General features: G+C 46.5%; 2 protein-coding genes across 4 annotated transcripts in view; one reads left to right on the plus strand and one right to left on the minus strand.

Annotated features, from left to right (window-relative positions):
• MTRR (5-methyltetrahydrofolate-homocysteine methyltransferase reductase) overlaps positions 1–11009 on the minus strand; it is a 51264-nt gene extending 40255 nt beyond the window's left edge. For both annotated transcript variants that reach the window (XM_074329096.1, XM_074329095.1), the window contains exons 1-5: positions 10901–11009; positions 9159–9323; positions 7446–7599; positions 5586–5703; positions 2619–2994 (exon numbers count right to left, since the gene is read on the minus strand). In XM_074329096.1, coding sequence (XP_074185197.1) covers positions 2619–2994; positions 5586–5703; positions 7446–7599; positions 9159–9287 — 777 coding nt within the window. In that variant the 5' untranslated portion in view covers positions 9288–9323; positions 10901–11009. The remainder of the gene's footprint in view (positions 1–2618; positions 2995–5585; positions 5704–7445; positions 7600–9158; positions 9324–10900) is intronic.
• A 39-nt stretch (positions 11010–11048) lies between these two features.
• FASTKD3 (FAST kinase domains 3) lies at positions 11049–19405 on the plus strand. Of its 2 annotated transcripts, XM_019743371.2 has the most exons (7): positions 11049–11147; positions 12182–13653; positions 14275–14360; positions 16299–16473; positions 17549–17618; positions 17957–18071; positions 19066–19405. In XM_019743371.2, the coding sequence occupies exons 2-7, from the start codon at positions 12216–12218 to the stop codon at positions 19162–19164; spliced, it is 1983 nt and encodes a 660-aa protein (XP_019598930.2). In that variant the 5' UTR covers positions 11049–11147; positions 12182–12215; the 3' UTR covers positions 19165–19405. The 2 variants fall into 2 exon arrangements, 1 of the variants encoding a protein (XP_019598930.2); XR_012495189.1 differs by lacking the exon at positions 17549–17618 and having other exon boundaries at positions 19066–19087.
• Positions 19406–20309: the final 904 nt, after the last annotated feature.

Genomic DNA, 20309 nt, shown 5'->3' on the forward strand with positions numbered 1-20309 from the left:
TGGACGCCGTGACCCGGTCATCAGAGTGAGGACTGCGGGGGCAGGCAGGGGAGTCCTGGCCCGAGTCTGGCTCCCAGAGTCCACTGCGGCCCAGGACCCTGCTGTGGTCACGTGGTAGGTGGCACAATCCCACACTGGGTTATCATAGTGGGGAAGGACAACAGGGAGCTTCAGAATGTAATGCCGACCTCTCTCCTCACCAAGATAAAAAATAAAAAACAACCTAGCAGCCTGTGAGGAATGGCAGATATTGATTATCCATAAGCATCTAAAGGACACGGATGGTTTCCATCGTATCTCCGTCTAGTTCACCCGTCTGGCCCCTGCAAAACCCAGATGGATCCTGGGAGGATGACACTGAACCACCAGAAACCGAATGGAGCAGCAGCCCCAGCTGTGGCCTCGGTGCGGACGGTTTGCTTTGACAGAGCAGGTCAGCGTGGCCTCAGGCACGGGGCCCGTGGACAGCGACTGAGCCATCAAGCTCTTTCCCATCTCCACCCCTGAAGAGCACCAGACATGCTCGTTTCATTTGGACCAGACAACGGCAGACATTTAGAATTCTGCCCGAGTCTGCGGTAATGCTCCTGCCTGCTGTTCTGAGACTGAATAAAGGGGGGCCATCTGGACACTGGGAAGACATCACTGGCCCACTACCTCAATGCCACTGTGTCACGAGACGAATGAGCAAGAAGTGCTGGTATGCTGGAGTCTCCGGTAAGGCCCCTGCCCGAGCAGGCTGAAGGGCCTGCCGTGTACAGCGACTCTGGGGAGTCCAACAGTCTGGTGCAGGCCAGGACCCCCAGCCCCCAAGGAAAGGATCCACTGTCGCACCTCATACCTCCCTCACCCAGAGAAGCCAAACACCTGCGAGGCCTCTCGAGGGTCAGGCCCAGCACGTGCCGCACCAGGACCTCCTGCTGCGACCCCGACAAGTGAGCGAAAGGCAGCCAGCTGAGCAGGCCCAGAGCAGGAGGGGCGCTGCAGCAGGACCGAGGGCTGGCGCTCGGCGCCGTGCAGCCCACGAGAAGCCCGAGAAGCCGTGGCGCTGGAGGTGGCCGTGCGGCACTGGAGCGGGGCTGGCCGAGGGGTCTTTGCCGAGACTGGCCGCAGCGCCGCTTCCCCACGGCCAGTCCTGCCCCCGCCACGCCAGCTCCCCAAGGTGATGACTCCAGAGCACGACCTCAGGCCAGGCACTTTCCCATCCCTTACCCTCTAGTGTATCCTCTGAGCAGGTTTATACAAGTTCTCCACAAACAGCTGAGATTTAAGAAATCTTTTAACTGCATTACTAACTCAAGCCACCTGACGCCACCCACCGTAAGAGGACCGCTCTTAGCAGCCCTTCCTCCTGCTGAGGTGACCTGCCACCCTCTGTCACAGGCCTCCATCCTTGCAGCGTGCAGACAGGGGCTCTGTACCACGTCTGTGCACTGTGCCCACGGGCCGAGGCATCAATGTCCTAAAGTCGCCTGTGCACCGAGAGTGCTTCCTGCATGCTTAGGGAGATTTCCAGCACAACCCATCTTTCAGTGCAAGGTCAGGTCCTTTTAGTTCCCAGACCTAAAACCTACTGACTATAATTACCTCACTTAAACAATTCACAGAATAACGAAGTGTAAGTCCAAAATCAATAACCCACAGTTGTTTACATAAACACACTTGTTTATTTGAATACTTTAGGAAGACACAAAAAATATGTTAAAAATTGCTATCCTACCAGGTATTTGCAAACAGTTCTAATATATTACAAAGTTGTACTTAAATTGTTTGTTTCTCAAATGTCTCAGTCTTTCGTTATTAAAAAGGAAAGAAACTAGAAATCATGACTGCTGCTTTGAGGGTGTGGTTTATGCCAGAAAGCCCAGTGGATCTCCCATTGGCCACTCTAGAGAGAGAGGGCTTGGGCCACGTTAGAAGATGGGCTGCCCTGACCATGTACCCTCAGCACAATGAAGAACTTTCAGGGTACCACGGACGGGTGGGCGTGGGGAGAAGTTAGCTGTTATCCCACTCAAGCCCAAAAATGTACAGACAACTTTTAAGTCCTTTATGTAATAACAGGAAAAATACTCTAGGTAGAGAAAAAGACTTAGTACTATAGACAAAAACAGGTCCATAGGACAATTATCAAGAAACAAAACAATCCCCAAAGTGGAGCATCCAAGATACCAAAAAACCACACTGGAAAGGAGATTTTGTTCTAAATGGGTCCTTCAGGGTTAGCTGCTGAGGTAACAGCCTGACTGACTCTCATCTACCATAAGAAACCAGGAAGGTCATCTCTAAGACAATGGAAAACCTGGGCTCTTCACAATTGACTTCTTCCAAGACAGAAGGAATGTAATAATGGGAGCACTTCTGTAAGGCAGGGGATGGGGGGGCAGGCCTCCGGAGACTACTCAACTCTCACTGCAGTGCAGGAGCCACAGACAAGCTGTGCACCGATGGGCACGGCTGTGTTCCAATAAAACTTTATTTATAAAACAGGTGGCGGAACACATTTGGCCAGAAGCCCAGTCTGTTGACCTCTGCTGTAATGCAATTAAAAACCAAAGCAAAACCCACACTCCTGGTGAGACAGTACATAGCATGAAGCAGGAAGTAAGGCTGCTTACCTGGCCCAGGGCCTCCTGCAGGTGCACCTGTAAATACTCCGGTGGTAAAGCGGGGATGTTCAGAGAGGCGTGAGAAAGTGGGGGGACTGAATGGGTGAGTGAGGACTCAGTGTCTGCAACTAAAGCACTCGATTGACCTCCGTTGGCTACATTTTGTTCCAAAACCGCAGAATCCTTTCTTCCTGAATCATCTAATCTGAGAAGTTCAATTTGTGATTCAATGTGTCCTGATTCCGGTTTCACAGGGTCTGTCCTCCGGGAAGCATTAGGGGCTGTGGCGAGAGTTCCATTCATCTCTTCTCTTCTACTTGACTCAAAATGCTTCGCAAGGGCAGCCCAAAGTCCATCAATCCAAGGCTCAACCACAAGTTCTAAACTGGATCGTTGTAATAAAAAAGGAAAAAAGAGACAAATGCCTGAGTTCTCCATTTCAATACATAACGACAGGTAATGGCAGTGTCTGTCCATTTGGCAGAATGCTATGCAACTGTCAAAACCATTAAACATGAAGACGACTCAGAACAGAAGAATTACTTATGAATGACTAAGTTAAAAAAGCAGGATGTTATTCTGATTTCATCAAATGAGCTGTAAAAAATATGCACGTGCATAAAAGTTAAAGAACAGAGGCATTTTAGTATTAGGCGATAGGAATGTGATTCCTCTTCATTTCCTAAGATAGCTGGTAATCTTCTTTTCAGGAGGTGTAATTTTAAACAAGCATGTTAAATTCTGATGAGGCTCACAGAATTTAGCCCAAATCCAAGTCTACGTTAATATCACAAATGCTAGTGACAGTAACCAAATGTAACAGTTTTCTGCCTAGCCAAATTTACTGATCTTTTTGTCCTACATATTAAAGGACCACCAGGAAATCACTCCAGATTAAGCTTCTAATAGTTCAAACCTTCTATCGGTTCTGAACAAATTTTCTGGGAAATTTCCAGGGAGGCTGGCCATGGGAAAAAAGCAATCACTCTGGGAAAGCTGAATTATTCTAAGTACATGTGAAATGTGCGGGTCTCCTCACCACTAACACAGGATGACGACTCCACCATAGCCCCACCTTCCCTGAACAGAGAAGTATACGCAGAGCGAATGGAGACACTGCGTCAGGACCCTGGGGATACACCTTTGTCTGTGAATCACAACTCAGAGGAGGCAGAATTACATTCCAGCTCATAAAGCTAAGCAACTCTGAGGAGGCGGCACAGTGAGACCTCTGATTACAACGACTCTGGCTACAATTCCACTGTCTTCGTTCCCAGGAGCCCAGCTAGTACGTAGTTCAACATCTGGTTACACAGCACAGCAGGAGCCTTTGGAAAAGCAAGTGTATGAAATTACGGGCTCAACAATGACAACTACATTGAAAAAGCCATTCTCACAACTCAGAAGTAGGAAGACGATACCGAGAGAGAGACCTAATGTTACTGAGTGCTCACCACATGGCAGGCTCTGTTCTAAGAGGACAACCGTATGAAGGCACGTGAGCCTCTCCAGAACCTTCCACAATACATACTAATAGTATTCACCGTTTCACAGAGGGAGGGAAGGACCTAGGCACACAAAGCTGAAGTAATCTGGCCAAGGTCTCATTCAGTAAGTGAGGGCTCAAGGTTTTGAACCCGGGTAGTATTTGGACTCCAATCTGCACTCTTATCCCCTCAGCGTGGTGGTATATTAAGCCAGAATGTCTTCTAGAAAATATTTAAATTTTAGAAAAGGGAAAATTCAAGTAAGTTTGTTAGGTTGAAAATTTAAGAGATGCAGGCTGCAGAAATGAACATTCAAAAATTTTAACACCTAATAAACCCAATAATTTTAACACCAAATAAATGAACAGAGAAACTGAAAGCCTCTGAAGAGGCGTAAAATGGATGAACTGATGGGTCTAATGTGTTTTATGAGGAGTCAGCAACTGAATAGCTCACACTACACAATAAAAAAGTAATGCCAATGAGGTTCTGGAAGAAAAGGAAAGAACCCAATATAAAGGGACAAAACTAAAAGGTAACCTGCAAGGAAATGTGGTAGAGCTTTCTCACCATCAAAGACAAGCTCTGGGGATACGGAAAAGATCCACCATCACTGCTGCAGAAAATGTTACGCAAAGAGTGGGCACGGAGGGGGTTAAGTGGAACAGAAGGGTTGCCAACACACTCCTGCCAGGTAGTAACAAGCAGAAAAGCATTAGTCATTATTTGCTGAATTTGTCAGTATTCACAAAGATCTAGTGAGATGTGTTTAATGCATGTACCCAGTAAAAACACGTCAGATGGGTGTGCTGTTATCTGGCGAAAATACGTAACGGCTAAATGACAGAGTAGGCGGTGGGACAGCATCTGTAAGATCTCTGAATAAACACACTAAGAGGTTTGGAAAGGGGACACATAGTGGGAAACACTGAATTGTAAAAACAAGAATAATAGTAATTAAAATAAAATGTACACTTCTGGCAGGCATGGTAGCAAAGGGCCACTGAGCTGTAAGGGGAGGGAGCCCAGGGATGCAGCGTGCTGTGTGCTGTGAAGGCCCGTCTGCACTCTCCATCAGTGACAGTGGCCTGCCGGCACCGGGCAGGTACAGGGCCCTAAGCAGTCACCCCGTGTGCACAGCTGAGGGAGGCGCACACATGTTCCCTAATTCCTAAAGAAAATGTGCATTTTCATAGATACCTGCACACTTTAAGATAAAGTTACACTTTACGTGACTGTACTGGGGTACCTTCTCCACTTTCTTCCATGAGCAGATACTGAGAAGGATGAGGCACTTGAAAACCTCAGTGGAACAGGTCCACCAAGCTCTGGCTGATCATGGGTCCTAGAGCTAAAAACACTGAACCTAAAAGAGGACTTTCCAGATGGCAGTTTCAGGGCTCAATCAACAACTTTTATCAACCTGCTGACTCTCAGGACATACACACAGACAGGCTCACTGGAGTAACAGAGAAGTGCAGTGCCTTACCCCACGCAGTCGTCCGCGTGTCCAGTGCCATAGAAACGCCGCGCACCAAGCTCCTCAAGCCGCGTGTCGATTACCTTCCCCCCATTACAGAAGTACGTGTATTCTGAGTCACCCAGACCTAGAGAGCCCACACAGGTTATCAGCGCGCAAGAAGCTCGGAACTTTAAGACAGAAAGGCAGATAAGTACCTAAAACACCCCATTGACAGAACAGGAAATAAGGTAGGTGTAGCTCCATATTTTCTTACTTTTTCCTTGAGTAATACTAAATATGAGATAATGTTCTTATATTTTACAAAGCAAAAGTATCTGACATACTGAAACAACATACTTGTCGACTACCTTTAACAGAAATATATTTCACATTTTTGTTTCCATAGATCTGTGTAAAAAATATGGAAATCTTAAAACAAGGATTAGATAGGTATAAAAAAACCTGTCTGTTACAAACTTTTCTGATGTAGTGCAAGGGTCTGCACACAGCCTATGGGCCAAATACATCTGCTGTCTGTCTTTGTAAATCACGTTTTGTTGGCACACAGCCAAACACATTTGTTCCTATTCCGGCAGCTTCAAGTGCCCAGAGCAGAGCTGAGCTGAGCACGTAGCTGGTGCAGAGGCCACATGGCCTGCTAACCGGAAATGCTTCCTACCTGCTGGTCCTCTATGGGCTCACTGACCCCAAGTCTGGGGACACAGGCACATCTGCAACAGCGACAGCCCCTTGCTATGTTTCTGTTGGACAAATTAAGGATAGATTCTATGTTCCCTGGTACGAAAGTGGACTAACATTTTCATACTTGGTTGAAAATGTAAAATTAAAAGCTTCAACTCCTTAGTATTTCATCACCTCCATATACTCTCCTAACGAGAACAGGCTGAGCAATTGGTGGGTGGATCCGTCCATGGGCCTAAAAGACTGACCAGAATTCTTGGATGGGCTTTAGTCTTTCCCTTTTAATAATGGTCTGAGAAAATTTACAGTAACATATACATGTTCGCTTTTCAAAATAAAGTTTTAGAAAAACTTGAATTTAAAAAAAGTACATACTCCAAAATATTCTCTTAAATATGTTCTATACGACCGACCTCGGCCAGGGTCATAATTTCAAATTTCTAGTCAGTTACTTACCAGCACACTCCATCCTTGCTGGATACCCTTGCCCCAAAATAACTCTAAAGCATGAACAATCCCACCACAAACCAGGAAAATGGGCCCTGAATTCCCTGCCTGGTATCGTATCTTGCTGAGCTGGTCCTTCTGAGTCTTTATCCTAATGTTTTACTCTCCACTTCACAGAGGCCTCGGCCAGAGTTTCTTACCCTGAGAGCTTTTAAAAATACTGCTACCAGAACAACCGCGTCAGAATCACTGGAGTGGGCCCAGGTCCCGGGATTTAACGAAACCTCCTCCAGTCAATGCCAGTGTGAGGCCAGGACTGGAAACCAGCCTCCTATGGGAATGGTTCTTAGGGAGATGGGAGGTCCACTTGGGAGTGTTGTGAAAACAGCAACAATAAAAGAGCATGCAGGGTTGCTCCGTCAGGGTGTTTCCAGCGGGTTCGGGGTGGGGCCGGGCACCAGTACTCTGAGAGCGTTTCCTGGTTGATTCTAATGTGCGCCCCTGGTTAAGAACATGACTCAGGGGCTCTGCAGAGCTGCTGGGGGTGGGGGAGACTGGGGAGGCAGCCATAGAACAAAGCACATCATGTACACTTAAATATCACATATGTATTTATATAAAAAACCAAAAAGCCCAACATCCATACAATTACAAGTCATGGTTTTGAAAGATACATTCAGACGCCAGAATTAAAGGCAGTAATAATGGAGTACATTAAGAGCAAGTTACAGCACATACCCAACAAGCCATATCGCAGGTGCGCCAAGAAATCAATCGGCAGCGTCTTGTCCTGTATTTCTTTCACGAACTTGTGGGCTGTGTCGGGTGGGTCTCCGGTGCCCGTGGTAGAAACCACCACCACAAGAGGTGCTGTTTCAGTTTTTAGATCATACTAAAAAACAAGGATGTCACGTCAGGGACCGGCTGCTGTGTGTAGTTTTCACTTCCCGCAACCAGCTTGGTTTCCTGTGTCTGGAACCAATGAGCACTGCGTACGGCACGACTGTACCCAGACAGGTACCCAGAGCATCAGGGCTATCGTGCCCTCAGGTTCCAGGGAGCTCAGAACGTCATCTGTGTCACTGACATCATTAGTTTCCAAGTTAAAAATCAAGCGTCTGCATTCTAATTTTAACCTAAATTTAAATATTTCAAATAGAACATTATTCTGTCTCCATTTATGAGCCTATGAGCTCTACTGCACAAATGTCATCTATTTCGACTCAAGGGAATCCACCTTACTTTTCAAGCTGATATAATAGGTAAGGATTTGAGTAACATTTTACCGAGCGACTCAACGCTTACACCACACTACACAAGTCGTGTATCAAATCCTATGTCTATGCAGTTTGTTCAAGTTACTTCCCCTTGAAAAGGACTCCCATGATCTAGGAAACGAGCTACCTGTTTGAACCTGGATCGGGAACAACTGGAGAAACCACTCAGCTGGGGAGAGCAAACAAGTGACTCACATCGCGTTGAGAAACATCAACTACTCACCTGTCAGACAGCTGCTGACCTAGGTGGCAAGGTGACCCAAGGGGCCAAACAGGGGCTAGTTATATGACGACCTTGTTTTGTCTGTAGTAACAGACTCGGACTGTACCCCATCATGCGGCACCCGCAATGTAAATCTACAGTTACTAAAGAATTACGGAGCCAGCCAACTGGCGGTCCCTGGAGGACGCCCCGTCAGTGAGTGACCACATTAGGTGTCACCGGGGCCTCGCAGCACAAAGGAACTAGCTGCTTCTCCTTCTATGAGCTGAGTTTATAATTCACCTGTACTGCTCAAAGTCTAGTCTTTTGGACTAGAGACGTGGGAAAGGCCAGAGGATGTGAACTTGAATGAGAGTGTACTGGCAGAGGAGTTTCTGAAGTACCGAACTGAATTTCACTGCTTAGTGGCTGGCACATCTTCTCGTGCTTGTGTGAGGGCCCCTACTAGTTGCTATGACCTGGTAGGTATAATACAGTACAATCTGGAGGTCTCAACCAGACTGACTGTAAGAAGAACACAGAGCTGTGAAGATCGTATGTAACTCAAGGTAAGAACTTCTGCAGAGATTGAATGTAAAAGCAAGCAGCCCCTGACCCTAAGAAGCGGAGTCTTATCTAAATCCTTACACTTCTCCTTTAAATTCTGTTCGATGGAGGAACTCGACATGAATAGCAAGGTCTTTATTTTGGGGCAATACAAATGGGGCACTAGGGACCATGAGGTGGAAAGCGCACACAAGCACGCGAACACACACATCTCATTTGTTCGCACAGCCACCTGCGAGGTAAACAAGGCAAAGCCCACTCCTTCCGTGCTGGCTGAGAAGTTACATGTTTCAGTTTCTGAGACTACTTAGTCTAAGGCAAATGCACACATATGTAAAATAGAAAAGCTGGTGGGAATCTCACAACATGGTTGATAGGATAAACGTCTGCGTGAACAGCTCTTACCTTATCTGACTCACTCATACAGTGAAGGTCTGCAGAGAATCCATGTGCAACTGCCTTTTCACAGATTTCCTCTGCTATGGCCTTGGCCTGTCCCTGCTGTGTGGCATAGAGTAACAGAAACCTCCTCATCACCTCGAGGCACGTACCACAGCTCGCACAGTTACACTGAAGAACAGGAAAGGGAAAAAGGGATTTTCTATTGAAGGCAGTAACAACCTGCAGGTACTGATTCTCCCTCATAAACGTTATCCACACGCAGTGTGAAATAACTTGTGACTTTGTTAGCACGCATTCCCAAGAAGTCTTTAACAGTGAGAGAATTCATCAAAGCAAAAAGGACACAGGAATGAAGCTCGAATTCCATGGCTCAGAAATCACGCCGGGGTCAGACTGCTTGGCCTTGAACCCAGGCTGGTCCCTCACACTGCAGACCCGCGGGCAAGCTTCCCAACAGGCCTGGGCCTCAGCGCCCGCCCTTACAGTGGGTAACAGTGAGGCCACTGACAAAGACGATGGGTGCAGAGCACCTGGGCAACGGTGGACACACAGCAGCGCTCACTTCATCTCAGCTAATATTTCTGCTTGCTCCTTTACAAAAGGTAAAGTAAAAATTCATTAAAACTGTAGGATTTTTGGTTGGTAATTGATTCTAATGCTAAATAAACTAATCAGCGCACTAAATTTAATTAAAGCACATACTGTTTTATTAATTCAATATCAATTGTATATGTAAATGCGCACACACACACACACACACTTATATACATCCAAAAAGAAAATATTTCTAATCCACTCAAGCGTTTTACTAGTACCTGCATTTTTCCTGAAGGGGAAAAGCAGCAATAAAATAAAGGATACTCACTGACTTTCCCCCATATCATCCAGTGTCTAAAACTGGGGGACTGTTCATTCGTAGGAAAAGATCTCAAGTAGAACTCAACTCAAAGTCTCAGCTTTTGGTGAATGAACCACCAACGGTTTTCTGCTCTGGCCAGTTACACCTCGGGACAAATTAAGCAACAAAGAAAAAGGCAAAAGAATCGTGTTGGGGAACATGCTAACAATCGAGAAATATGTTTAGGGTTCAGAACAGCGCCTGGCAAACAACAGACGCTCAATTAACTGCATAAATGAACACACAAATGAGGACACACACAGACACGACACGTTTAGGGCTCACTGACAACTGTGTAAGTGCAGCGACAGAAACGCCACCTGACGACCTGGAACACTTCTCAGGAGCCCCGCACAGGCGGGTCTCACCGCCCCCTTATGCAGCACGACCGCTCCCCACGCCCCCCAGGCGGCTCCCCGACACCCGCCCCGCACGGTCACGAAGCAGCGGGGAGCAGGCGCCCCACTCCGGCCGGGGCCGCGCCGGGACCCCCCGAGTCTCCAGCGCGCCTCCCGACACCCCCACGGGTTCCCGCGCCCCCGTGTGCCTCCCACCCCCGCCGGGAAAAGCGTTCGGAACAAAGACGCCGACGGGCGGGCCCGCAGCGACCGCGGGACCAGCAGCGCCGGTGCAAACGCCGCGGCGCGGCCGGGGACCCGACAGGGACGAGCCCCCGGGCAGCCGGTCCTCCGCTGCTCACCCAGCGACCCGCGTTCCGCCAGCCCTGCCCAGGGCGGGACGCGGGGGCGCGGAAGCTGGTGCCCTCGTGCACCCAGGGCCGCCCGCCCCTCGGGCCCGCGGGGGGCCAGCGGCCCAGACTGGGGAACAGCAACAGCGGAGCGCTTACCTGCAGCTGCCCAGCCGGAGACGCCAGGAGCCAGCGCGGGAATGGCGGGCCCTGCTCCCGCGCCTGCGCACTGTGCGCGACCCACCGACCCTGCGCATGCGCGACCCACCGACCCCGCGCATGCGCGACCCCTCCGGCCCCGCGCATGCGCCGGGCTGCCGGCCGCGCCGCAGCGTGCGCGCGCGTACGGAGGCTCATGAGGCTCCCGTGGTCCAGCGCTGCTGTGAGCTCCCGTGGGCTGAGCTCGGTAGGTACCCACGCGGACTTTGATCTCGGGTATTTGAGGCGGGTAGGCGTGGGCCCGCGGCATCGCTGAGGCTCTGCACTGGCCCGCCCAGCTCTTCTCAGGCCACCGCTCTCGGTGCTTGAGCGCAGGTCCCGAGGGCGCCGGGTTTGGGGGCGTCCGGCCCTTGGGGTCCTTTCATTCCAAGGAGAACGCGGCCCCCGGGGCGCCCGGCCTCCTCTGTCCTGCACGTTCGTTTTCCCAAATCTCAGCAGGGTGTTTAGGTCTGAACGGGCCGCCCATTTCCCCGCTGCATCATTTTCCTTTTTTGATTCAGCGTTTTTGCCGGCACCAGGCTGGACCTTTTTCTTCCTCAGTTCTGGCGAGATCCTGGCTCGGAGCGGAAACCAAAACCTTGGGGCCCTTTAGCGCGTGTTGTACCCTTGCTTTACACTGACCTATAGGAATTTTGGCCACTTTACCCGTTGCCTTTTTTGAGTACACGTGACCTTTGACACTGACACCCTCCCCGCCCAGTAGAAAATCGGGTATAACGTTTGACTCCCCCAAAACGTAACTGTCGCGAGCCCTCCTCATCCGGGGATTCCCAACCACTGACGGAAAAACGTGTGTTTAACCAAAATCAGGTCCTTCCGTCAACCAACCTACAGGAAGCGTGTTTATGGTCTAGGCTGCTTTTGCCTCCCAATTCGGCCACTTAACTAGCTGTGTAAACTGGGTACAGTCACGTCTTTGTGCTTCAGTTTCCTCACCTGTGAGATAATAAAAGTACTTCATGGTGCTGTTGGGAGCATTAAGTTAGTACATGTGAAGCACAACATTTGCCTGGCAAATGATAGTGATTTTGATTGTTAGATGCCAGCCACTTCTAAGCTCTAGGTTTAAAGGGATTCTGCTCTTCCGGTACTTACGTTTTAGTGGCAAATGTTTATTAATCGCTTCTTTGGGGCACTCATTCTTAGTTTTATAAGCCTGGATGTTGTCGAATGAGTCATGTTCTTCATGTATTTAATCATGTATTTTATTCCTTAATTTAGTTATGAAATCAAGAGGCATTGCAAATCTGATGGCATGGCTTTAATTACTTTGCGGAGGAACCTTTGTCATTTATCTGATTTCCGGATACATGGAGCTCTGGCTGCTCTGAAAAGTCAACCTGTAAATCACGTTCACAAGGTCGTCAGAGAGTGTCTGCAACCGTGGTTCTCTTCACTACAACCTGAGCCTTTCAGGGTCAGGTTCCATCATGCCTGCTGTAAAAAGTTCCATTCGGAAAATGGAAATGACCTTCATCCAGTTGGTGAGCCAGTGTTCTCTCAAGTACATGATTTGGACAGTTTTGAACAAAATCTTAAAAACATGGACGAACAGATATTTTACAGGAGACTAAACAACTTCACTTCACCAGAGGAAGTGCTAAGTTTTATAAACACACTGCAGACTTTGCCTGATACAATGGCGGCAGCAGCCTTACAACGGATTTGTGAAATGGAAAGAAAAGATGGTGAGCAAGGACTGCCAAAGGAAATACTGGAGAATCACGTCTTTCAAGCTCTATGCATTCAGTTTGAACAGGAACCCTCAAATCTGTCAAACACTGGTTTGGTGACTGCTTTGCAAGCCCTGACTCTGTTGGATGTGGCTCCCCAAAGTAACTTGTTATTGAACCTGGTGGCAGAATGCCAGCATCGTCTCCAAAGGGGTGGCCTAGAAGTCCATGGTCTTTGTGTTCTTGGAGAAAGTCTGATTAAATTGCAAGGTCCAGGTTGTGCGACACTAGACTTGGTTATATATCAACTGCAAGGTGAAAAATTGGAAAACTTCCACCCTGAGGATATCGTGGCCCTTTATAGGATACTGCAGGCATGTCCTGAAAAAGCGGACCAACACCAGATGCTTCTTAATAAGATAAACAACTTTTCCCTGTCAATAGTTTCCAACCTGAGTCCTAAGTTGATAAGCCAAATTCTCACTGCCTTAGTGGCTCTTGATCAAACTCAGGCACTTCCTCTGGTTATAAAATTGGGAAAATATGTTGTGCGGCATATCCCTCGTTTCACCAACGAAGAGCTCAGGAAGGTCTTAGAGGCTTTCATATACTTTGGGCACAACGACAGGTTTCTTACAGCAGCCCTGGAGCAGCATGTGGCTGCTCTCTGTCTCACCCTGGACCCCGAGGTTGTCAGCACTGTCACAGCGTACTGCAGCAGAAAACAGATTCTTTCAGAACCCATCCTGAACGCAGTGGCGGAAACTTTTGTTTGCCAATCAGAAAAATTTTCACCTAGTCAGATTTCGGAGTTGATTGAAGCATTTGGAAAACTCAATTATTTGCCACCAAATGCCTCTGATTTATTTAGAAAGCTAGAAGATACATTATTCACTCATTTTAATTACTTTCCTCCCAAAACACTATTGAAACTTCTCCACTCGTGTTCGCTTATTGAATACCATCCTGTCAACTTTATGGCAAAACTGTACAGCCCTTATTTTCTTCAACGGCTCCTGGGTGAGTTGGTTTCAACCTTGAACTTGTAACGTTTTCAAGTCACATATGTGCCTTTTACATTGCGCAGTGCCTCGCCTTTCTTTTTCCTTCCATAAATCTAAAGGAGACATCTGCAGTTGCACAAGCTTGTGGAAATGCAGAGCTAAAGAGGGCTAGGACACTGCGTCTGGAGAGAAAACAGTTTCGGATAAACAGACTCTGCTGCCCTAGCTGAGACACCGAGGATTCTTGTGGGACGGTGGTGGTGGCAGTGCCACCAGTCACCGTGACGTTAGAATCTCTGTGAGACAGCCACTGTAGAACTCCTAATTTGTATTTTGAGAGGATGGTGTTCATCTTAATTCAAGACCACCAAATATGTCAAAAATCTGGATCTCCATAGTTAAAGGAAATTCCCACCAATTCAGCCAACTTACTTTTTCCCCTTTATGTAGTCTCTAATTAGGAGCTGAGTTCTTGAAAGTCAGAATGAGATTGCACTGATGGCAAGCAAGACAGCATAATTAACTAACATGTTCTTAGTGTCATTTAAAGGTTCCTTATCCATGCTTCATATTCTTTTCTCTCATTATAGATACCAAAATCCAAACTCAACTGTGACTGGGATGCTTTTTATTTTAGGTGAAGAATCACATTTGGACAGACTGAGCCTAGCACAACTGACCCAACTTTTGTTAACCTCCATCCTCGAATGTCCTTTCTATAAGGTAAAAGCACAAACTGTGTCGCTTTATTTCCCAGTGGGGGAAGTTTTCATCTGCCCCCACCCCCAACATCTTTTCACTTCTTTCTCTTTTGCTCTGTCTCAGTAACCTCACTAGAAAGCAGAACTTCCATTCACTTGCAGTGGCCACCGGATAGCCCTTTCTTTGATAAATGGACCCCACTTCTGATTCCTGTCCTTGAAGGGCCCACTTCCTACTGTGTAAGACTTGGGAGTTTTTATCAAGTGCTGAGGGCATATGAGTCAGTCCTCGGAGATCATGCTGAGGGCTGTAGCCTTCCGGTACCTGTCGGGTCTGGTGACTGGACTGAACGCATCGTAAATCACGCTGCCTACACCTCTAGGCCAAGCCAGCAAATGCCCTCTGGTCTGATAAGTTTAGTGGACATGGAGTTTGTGCGTCCATCAAGTTCTCTAAAGACTGAGTCTCATAATGTTACCCACACCTGGTTTAGGGTCAGAGGTGGTATCTCCAGGAGTGCCCCCCCCTCCTGGCCCTCCATACTTGATTGAACCACGTTTAAAAGTAGCTCGTCCCGTTTGTCTCTTCATGGAGAGGGACAAAGTACAATTTGATTTTATGCCCAGTACATCGTGGACGTTCCTCAGGGCAACATGTAAAGATCCAACGCATTCTTTTTAAGAACGGTGTGGTAGTTCCTGGTGTTTATCACTGCTGATGACGTTCGGGTTTTCCCGACGTTTGTCTCTATCAACAGCGCTGTAATAAACATCCTTGTGTATCCTGTCATACTGGAGCCTTTTGGGTTTTTTTCTTAATCTAGAGGCTAGATTCCTGAAAATGGGATTACTGGATTTTTGACAAATACCAAGAGATTTTTTTTTTCGTCCTACGACTTGTGGATGTCACATTTCCCCAGCAATGAATGAAGGTGGCCTTGTCCCTCCCACTTCATTGCACTGTTATTAGTCATATAAGTTTTGTCATTTGACTCAATGAAAAAGTACCACGTCACATGCTTCAGTTGTATTTTAATGAGCACTAATTAAGTTAAGCACATTCTCACATTCTTACTGGCCACTTACATCTGCTGTGAGTTGCCTTTCTACCCCCTAACTCATTTCTGTTGCGTTGTTTAGCTCCCCCCCCCCCCATAACTCATTGTAAAACAGAGGTATTAACTATTAAGTATGTTGCACACATTTCCTTCTAGCTTGTAGTTTTTATTTTTGGTTTAATATTTATCGTGCCTTTTTGTTGTACAGAAATTTTTAAGTTTTCTGTAGTCAGATCTATCTACCTGTTATGGATTCTAGGTTTCCTAGCTCGCTTAAGAATATTTTATCACTTTTAAGGTAATATAAGAATTTCACTAAATTTTAAAAAATATTATTTTTCTTACTATAATTAGATCTTTAATCTACCTGTAATTGATTATAGTCTGTGATGGGACAACTTTGAGTTAGTTCTTTTCCACATGGATAACGAATTGCTACCACCATTTATTCCATAAGTATTCTTTTCTTACTGAATTGAATGTCACCTTTATCACATTTTCTACTGTTGAAATTTTAGTTGAGTGTCCTTAAGGTCCTTAAAGCAAGTCTTAGATCCAAAGTTATTTCTTGAACTATCATAACATTGTTTTCCTTCTTTCTTTTTCTTTTCCTTCCTTTCTCCCTTCCTTCCTACCCTCCGTCCCTTTTCTTTCTCTCTTCTCTGTCTTACGGGGATCATTGACTACTTCTAAGACATTTAAAAGCTATTTTGAACTATTGCACTTGAACTATAAGACTATTTTGCATTGTCATTTTGAGAAAGGTATTTGTTCTAAGTCCTGGAAATGTATTATGCCTATAAAGTAATTTTGATTGACTTTTACACTCAGGTAGCCTTCGTTTTATTTTCTGGCTTTGTTATCTTATTTGTATTTCTCATGTTTGCACATACGAATTTTAGGGTCCAAAACTTCTTCCTAAATATCAAGTGAAGTCGTTTCTTACTCCGTGCTGTTCCCTGGAGACGCCTGTGGATTTCCAGCTTTATAAGTCTGTGATGAGTGGACTGATTGACTTTTTAGGAGGAAGACAGTATTTTGCTTCCAAAGTGTTAACGCCGTATTGCTACACAATAGGTAAGCAGAAGGGAGTTCTGTTGTGAACTAAACCTCAGCGTGTGTGCATTCTCATATGGAGCACGTGGGACTGGAGGTCTGGAAATGCCAAGTGGACGTGGCCCTCCGGTGAGCAGCGGGCTGCAGAGTCCAGGTGGTTTGAGGCCCGCACCACAGCCCCACCATAGCAGAAGGCCTCTGCGCAGGTTTAAACCTCTCGTGCTGCATCTTATCTGTAAACTGGGAAGTGGAAGAAGGGTGACCTCTAAGACTCGTTTAGGACTACAATGCGGGCTGCTGCCTGGAGCACAGTAAGTGCTCAGGCACTCTTGGCTGCTGTTACGCACAGTGGTGTCCAAGAGAGTTTACATTCCAGTTAATTACAAGTTTTGAAAACTTCAAACTTCGGCTCCTGGTACCCTAACCACACTTCAGGTGCCCAGTAGCCATGGTGGCTTGTGACTGACATATTGGATGGCTTGGGTATAAACATTTCTGTCACCGTAGTTCTTTTGGACAGTGCTGGCTAGCGTCCCAGACCTTTGCAATTTTTAAACATTGATGAGTAAAGGAAAATCAGCTTAAAGAGTACAGTGTTTTGTGGGCTTCAGTGGTCACATCTCAACCCCCTCCTTTATGGGCCCCATGACAAAAGGCACAGCAGAACACCAGAGGGAAGGAAGGGGAATCTGCCTGTGCTTGGGGACCCCCCGTGTCGGGGTGCTGTTCTACCCAGGAGGCCCTGGGAGCTCCTTTGACGAAAGGCTCAAGGTGCACCAGTGTCTAACTCGGCTTAACTTAAAGGATTTTCTTCACTGTCTGGACTGAAGGGTTCAGTTGTGTGCGTGGTTCTTTTTATACCCCACGTAACCTGCGAACCCACTCGTTTTTGTGTAGTTGAGCCTTCTTGGTTTAAGGCTACCTTGGTTGAGCACAGACCAGTTGAAATTCTCACCAGTGTCAGGTGTGGTCAGTACTTTGCAGCCGTCCACCAGCTGGTCGGTGCAGCGTGGAGGAAGCAAAGCAGAATGAGGAGGAAAGGAAGGTAGTGTTTGTGAGATGATCACACGAAGGATTTTTCCTCTTTTCTCACCAGATGTTGAAATTAAATTAGATGAAGAAGGATTTGTATTACCATTTACAGTTAATGAAGATGTACATAAAAGGTAAAGAAAACTTGTGGTTTATGTTATAAGTCTATTGAGGTTAATAAACGATTGTTTTCTTAGGAAAGTGAAAAAAAATAGACATGATTCTGGAAATTAAAACACTACTTTGCAGCATAAAACACCACTTTGCAATTTTGGAAATTCCTTGTAATATTTTATGAATCTCAATATTAATAAAATTGAGTGCTTTTTCAACCATTAAAGGATACACAGTCATAATTCATTTGAAAATAGTATTGGCAAATAGGAAAAAAGCAAATCCCAAATAAACTCTGGCAACTAAAAATATGTAAGTATTTTGGGTTATTTTAAAAATTTTCTCTCCAACTTTTCAGGGTAGCCCTGTGTATTGATGGTCCGAAAAGATTTTGTTTGAATAGTAAACACTTACTGGGAAAGGAAGCCATCAAGCAAAGACACCTACGCCTACTGGGTTATAAGGTTGTTCAGGTACGGTTTCGTCTTTTCCCCCCCCCCCCCCCAAACAGTAGTTCAGATTTCCTTTTTCCAGGGCACTAAGTGGTTGGCCAGCCCAAAGGACCAAGAATTTAAATGCCAACTTTGTTAATTAGGCCTAAACCTCTTCATATTTTGAAACACAGAACTTTCAAACCTTCGGTTTTCCAAAAGTGGGGAATCCCTATGTTCCCTGTAAGCTCTGCTTACCTGTGTTTGGATTACTGAATTATTGGAATGTCTGTTGTGTGTTAATTTCCCCGATTTAATAAATAAAAATGGACAAGATAGCCCATTAAAACCAGGATCTTCATCAAACACATAATGTTTAATACCTTATTTGAGATTACATCGGAAATCACGTAAGATCTTCTATGAGGAGCCCAGGGGATGCCATGGAGCGTCCCCAGTTCCCAGGCCGTCTGCCCTCTGCTTTCCTGTCTGGGTACTTTTCCATTCCATTGGCACAGCCCCAGATTAATTTTCCAGAACCATTCGTACCGGCGTGTGCTCAGCCTTCACTGCACTGCTTACAGGACCAAGTCGAAGCTCCTCTGCATCTCTCCGTCCCAGGCCCTCGCTCCGAGCCCAGTGGTCACTTCCCATCCTCGCCCCCTCCGTCCCCTGCATTCCCTCGCCCTTCTCCTGTGCCCAGCTGCTTCCAGCACCACGCTGGTCTCCAGCACTCGAGTAGCTCACCTCTGCTCATTCACCAGCTCCCCACTCAAGGTCACCTTGTACTCCGACCTGACAATACCAGAGCACCGATTTTCTTTGCACGCTCTGCTTTGCATGTACTGAGCCCCTGCTATGTGCCAGGTGCTGCTGTGGGCACTGGGCCCACGGGATGAGAAAGCTGGCATGACCCTTGCCCTCCAGGAGCTTACCTTCTGCCATGGCAGAGGGCGTGAGACATAAGTAACCAAAAGCCCAAGGGAAATTCAGACTATGAAGGAGTATGACGAATTTTATTTTCCTCCCTTTACAGCTCCCTTATTACGAGATTGAGATGCTGAAATCAAGACTTGAATTGGTGGAATATTTACAAAGAAAACTATTTTCTCAAAACACTGGCATTTGTTGGTAACCAGAAGGAATACTGGGCTCAGAACTCACAATGAAAGAAACTGCTTTCATGGACTCAGTGTAGGAAAAAGAATGTATTTTGTGAATCAGCTATTTGTTAATGGACTGGTGTCTGGAAAGGGGCTGGAGTTTACCTTATACCATGTATGTAATTATCGGTGGAAAATTTGCAATTAATCTTAATTTTTATTTAATACAAGTATCATAAATACTTTTATACAATAAACAATTGATCAAATTAATGAGTAAGTGTTGTTATTTTAAAATATTTCGTCTTGTAAGAATTATCTAACTGGAACTATGTTCTTGTTTCCATTTCTAACAAACGTAAGGAAGACATTTTACCTCCCGTGACCTTCTTTTATATTTTCTTACACGAAGTCATATGTGGTGAGGAGGAGGAGCAATGAAAACAGACTAGTCCTTTAGCTACAAACATACATAGAATTATGCAAAAATAACCCTTCAGTTAATAACAAAATACAGTCATATGGCAGCTTTTATCTTCTTTGTTTAAATAAAAGGTATAAAGACATAGCAAACTTAGGTAGGGCTTTTGGGGGTAGCTTGGCGGGAGAAGCTTCTAAGCTTTAAATCAAGAGTGCACTGTGTTGTCTTTAGTTCTCTGTAGACGTGTCAGTTTCCTGTCATGGTCAGGTACAGATTTCCGGGAGCCAGGACAAGGGGGCAGCCTTCATGAGGGCGCTGGAGTGGGACACAGGTTCTCCCACCAGCCAGTTCTATGACCTTGGCCAAGGAGACAGGCCATGCTGTCGTCACTCACTGCTGAGCCCGTGCCCAGCACTTGAGCCTTACGCTGTGTGAGTCGTGGCCTTCCAACTGAGGCGTGGTTCCCCTTCTACAGACAGTGGACCGGCCCAGAGAGGAGGGGTGTCCTAGCCAGCATGTCACGCCTCATGAGTGGTGAGAGACTGAAAGCTAGTCCCAAGCAGGAGACTCGAGTGGCTAAGAATCCAGCCTAGTCTGAGTACCAGCTTGGCCACTTGCGGAGTGACCATGGGCCTATTCAGGGATAATAAATGATTAACAGGGTTGTGAATAGTTTCCTAGGGTGCCACAACAAGGTACCACATAATGGAGAGCTTAAAACAACAAATGTGTTTTCTCAGTTCTGGGGGCTAGAAG

The sequence above is a fragment of the Rhinolophus sinicus genome, linkage group LG03 (assembly GCF_036562045.2).
Source record: "Rhinolophus sinicus isolate RSC01 linkage group LG03, ASM3656204v1, whole genome shotgun sequence".
Classification (NCBI taxonomy): Eukaryota; Metazoa; Chordata; class Mammalia; order Chiroptera; family Rhinolophidae; genus Rhinolophus; species Rhinolophus sinicus.

Coding starts and splice junctions, on each gene's coding strand:
- FASTKD3 (XM_019743371.2), top strand. CDS start 12,216: ATGGCTTTAATTACTTTGCGGAGGAACCTTTGTCATTTATCTGATTTC. Junction 17,619..17,956: donor AATGAAGATGTACATAAAAG/GTAAAGAAAACT, acceptor CCAACTTTTCAG/GGTAGCCCTGTGTATTGATG. Junction 18,072..19,065: donor TGGGTTATAAGGTTGTTCAG/GTACGGTTTCGT, acceptor CTCCCTTTACAG/CTCCCTTATTACGAGATTGA.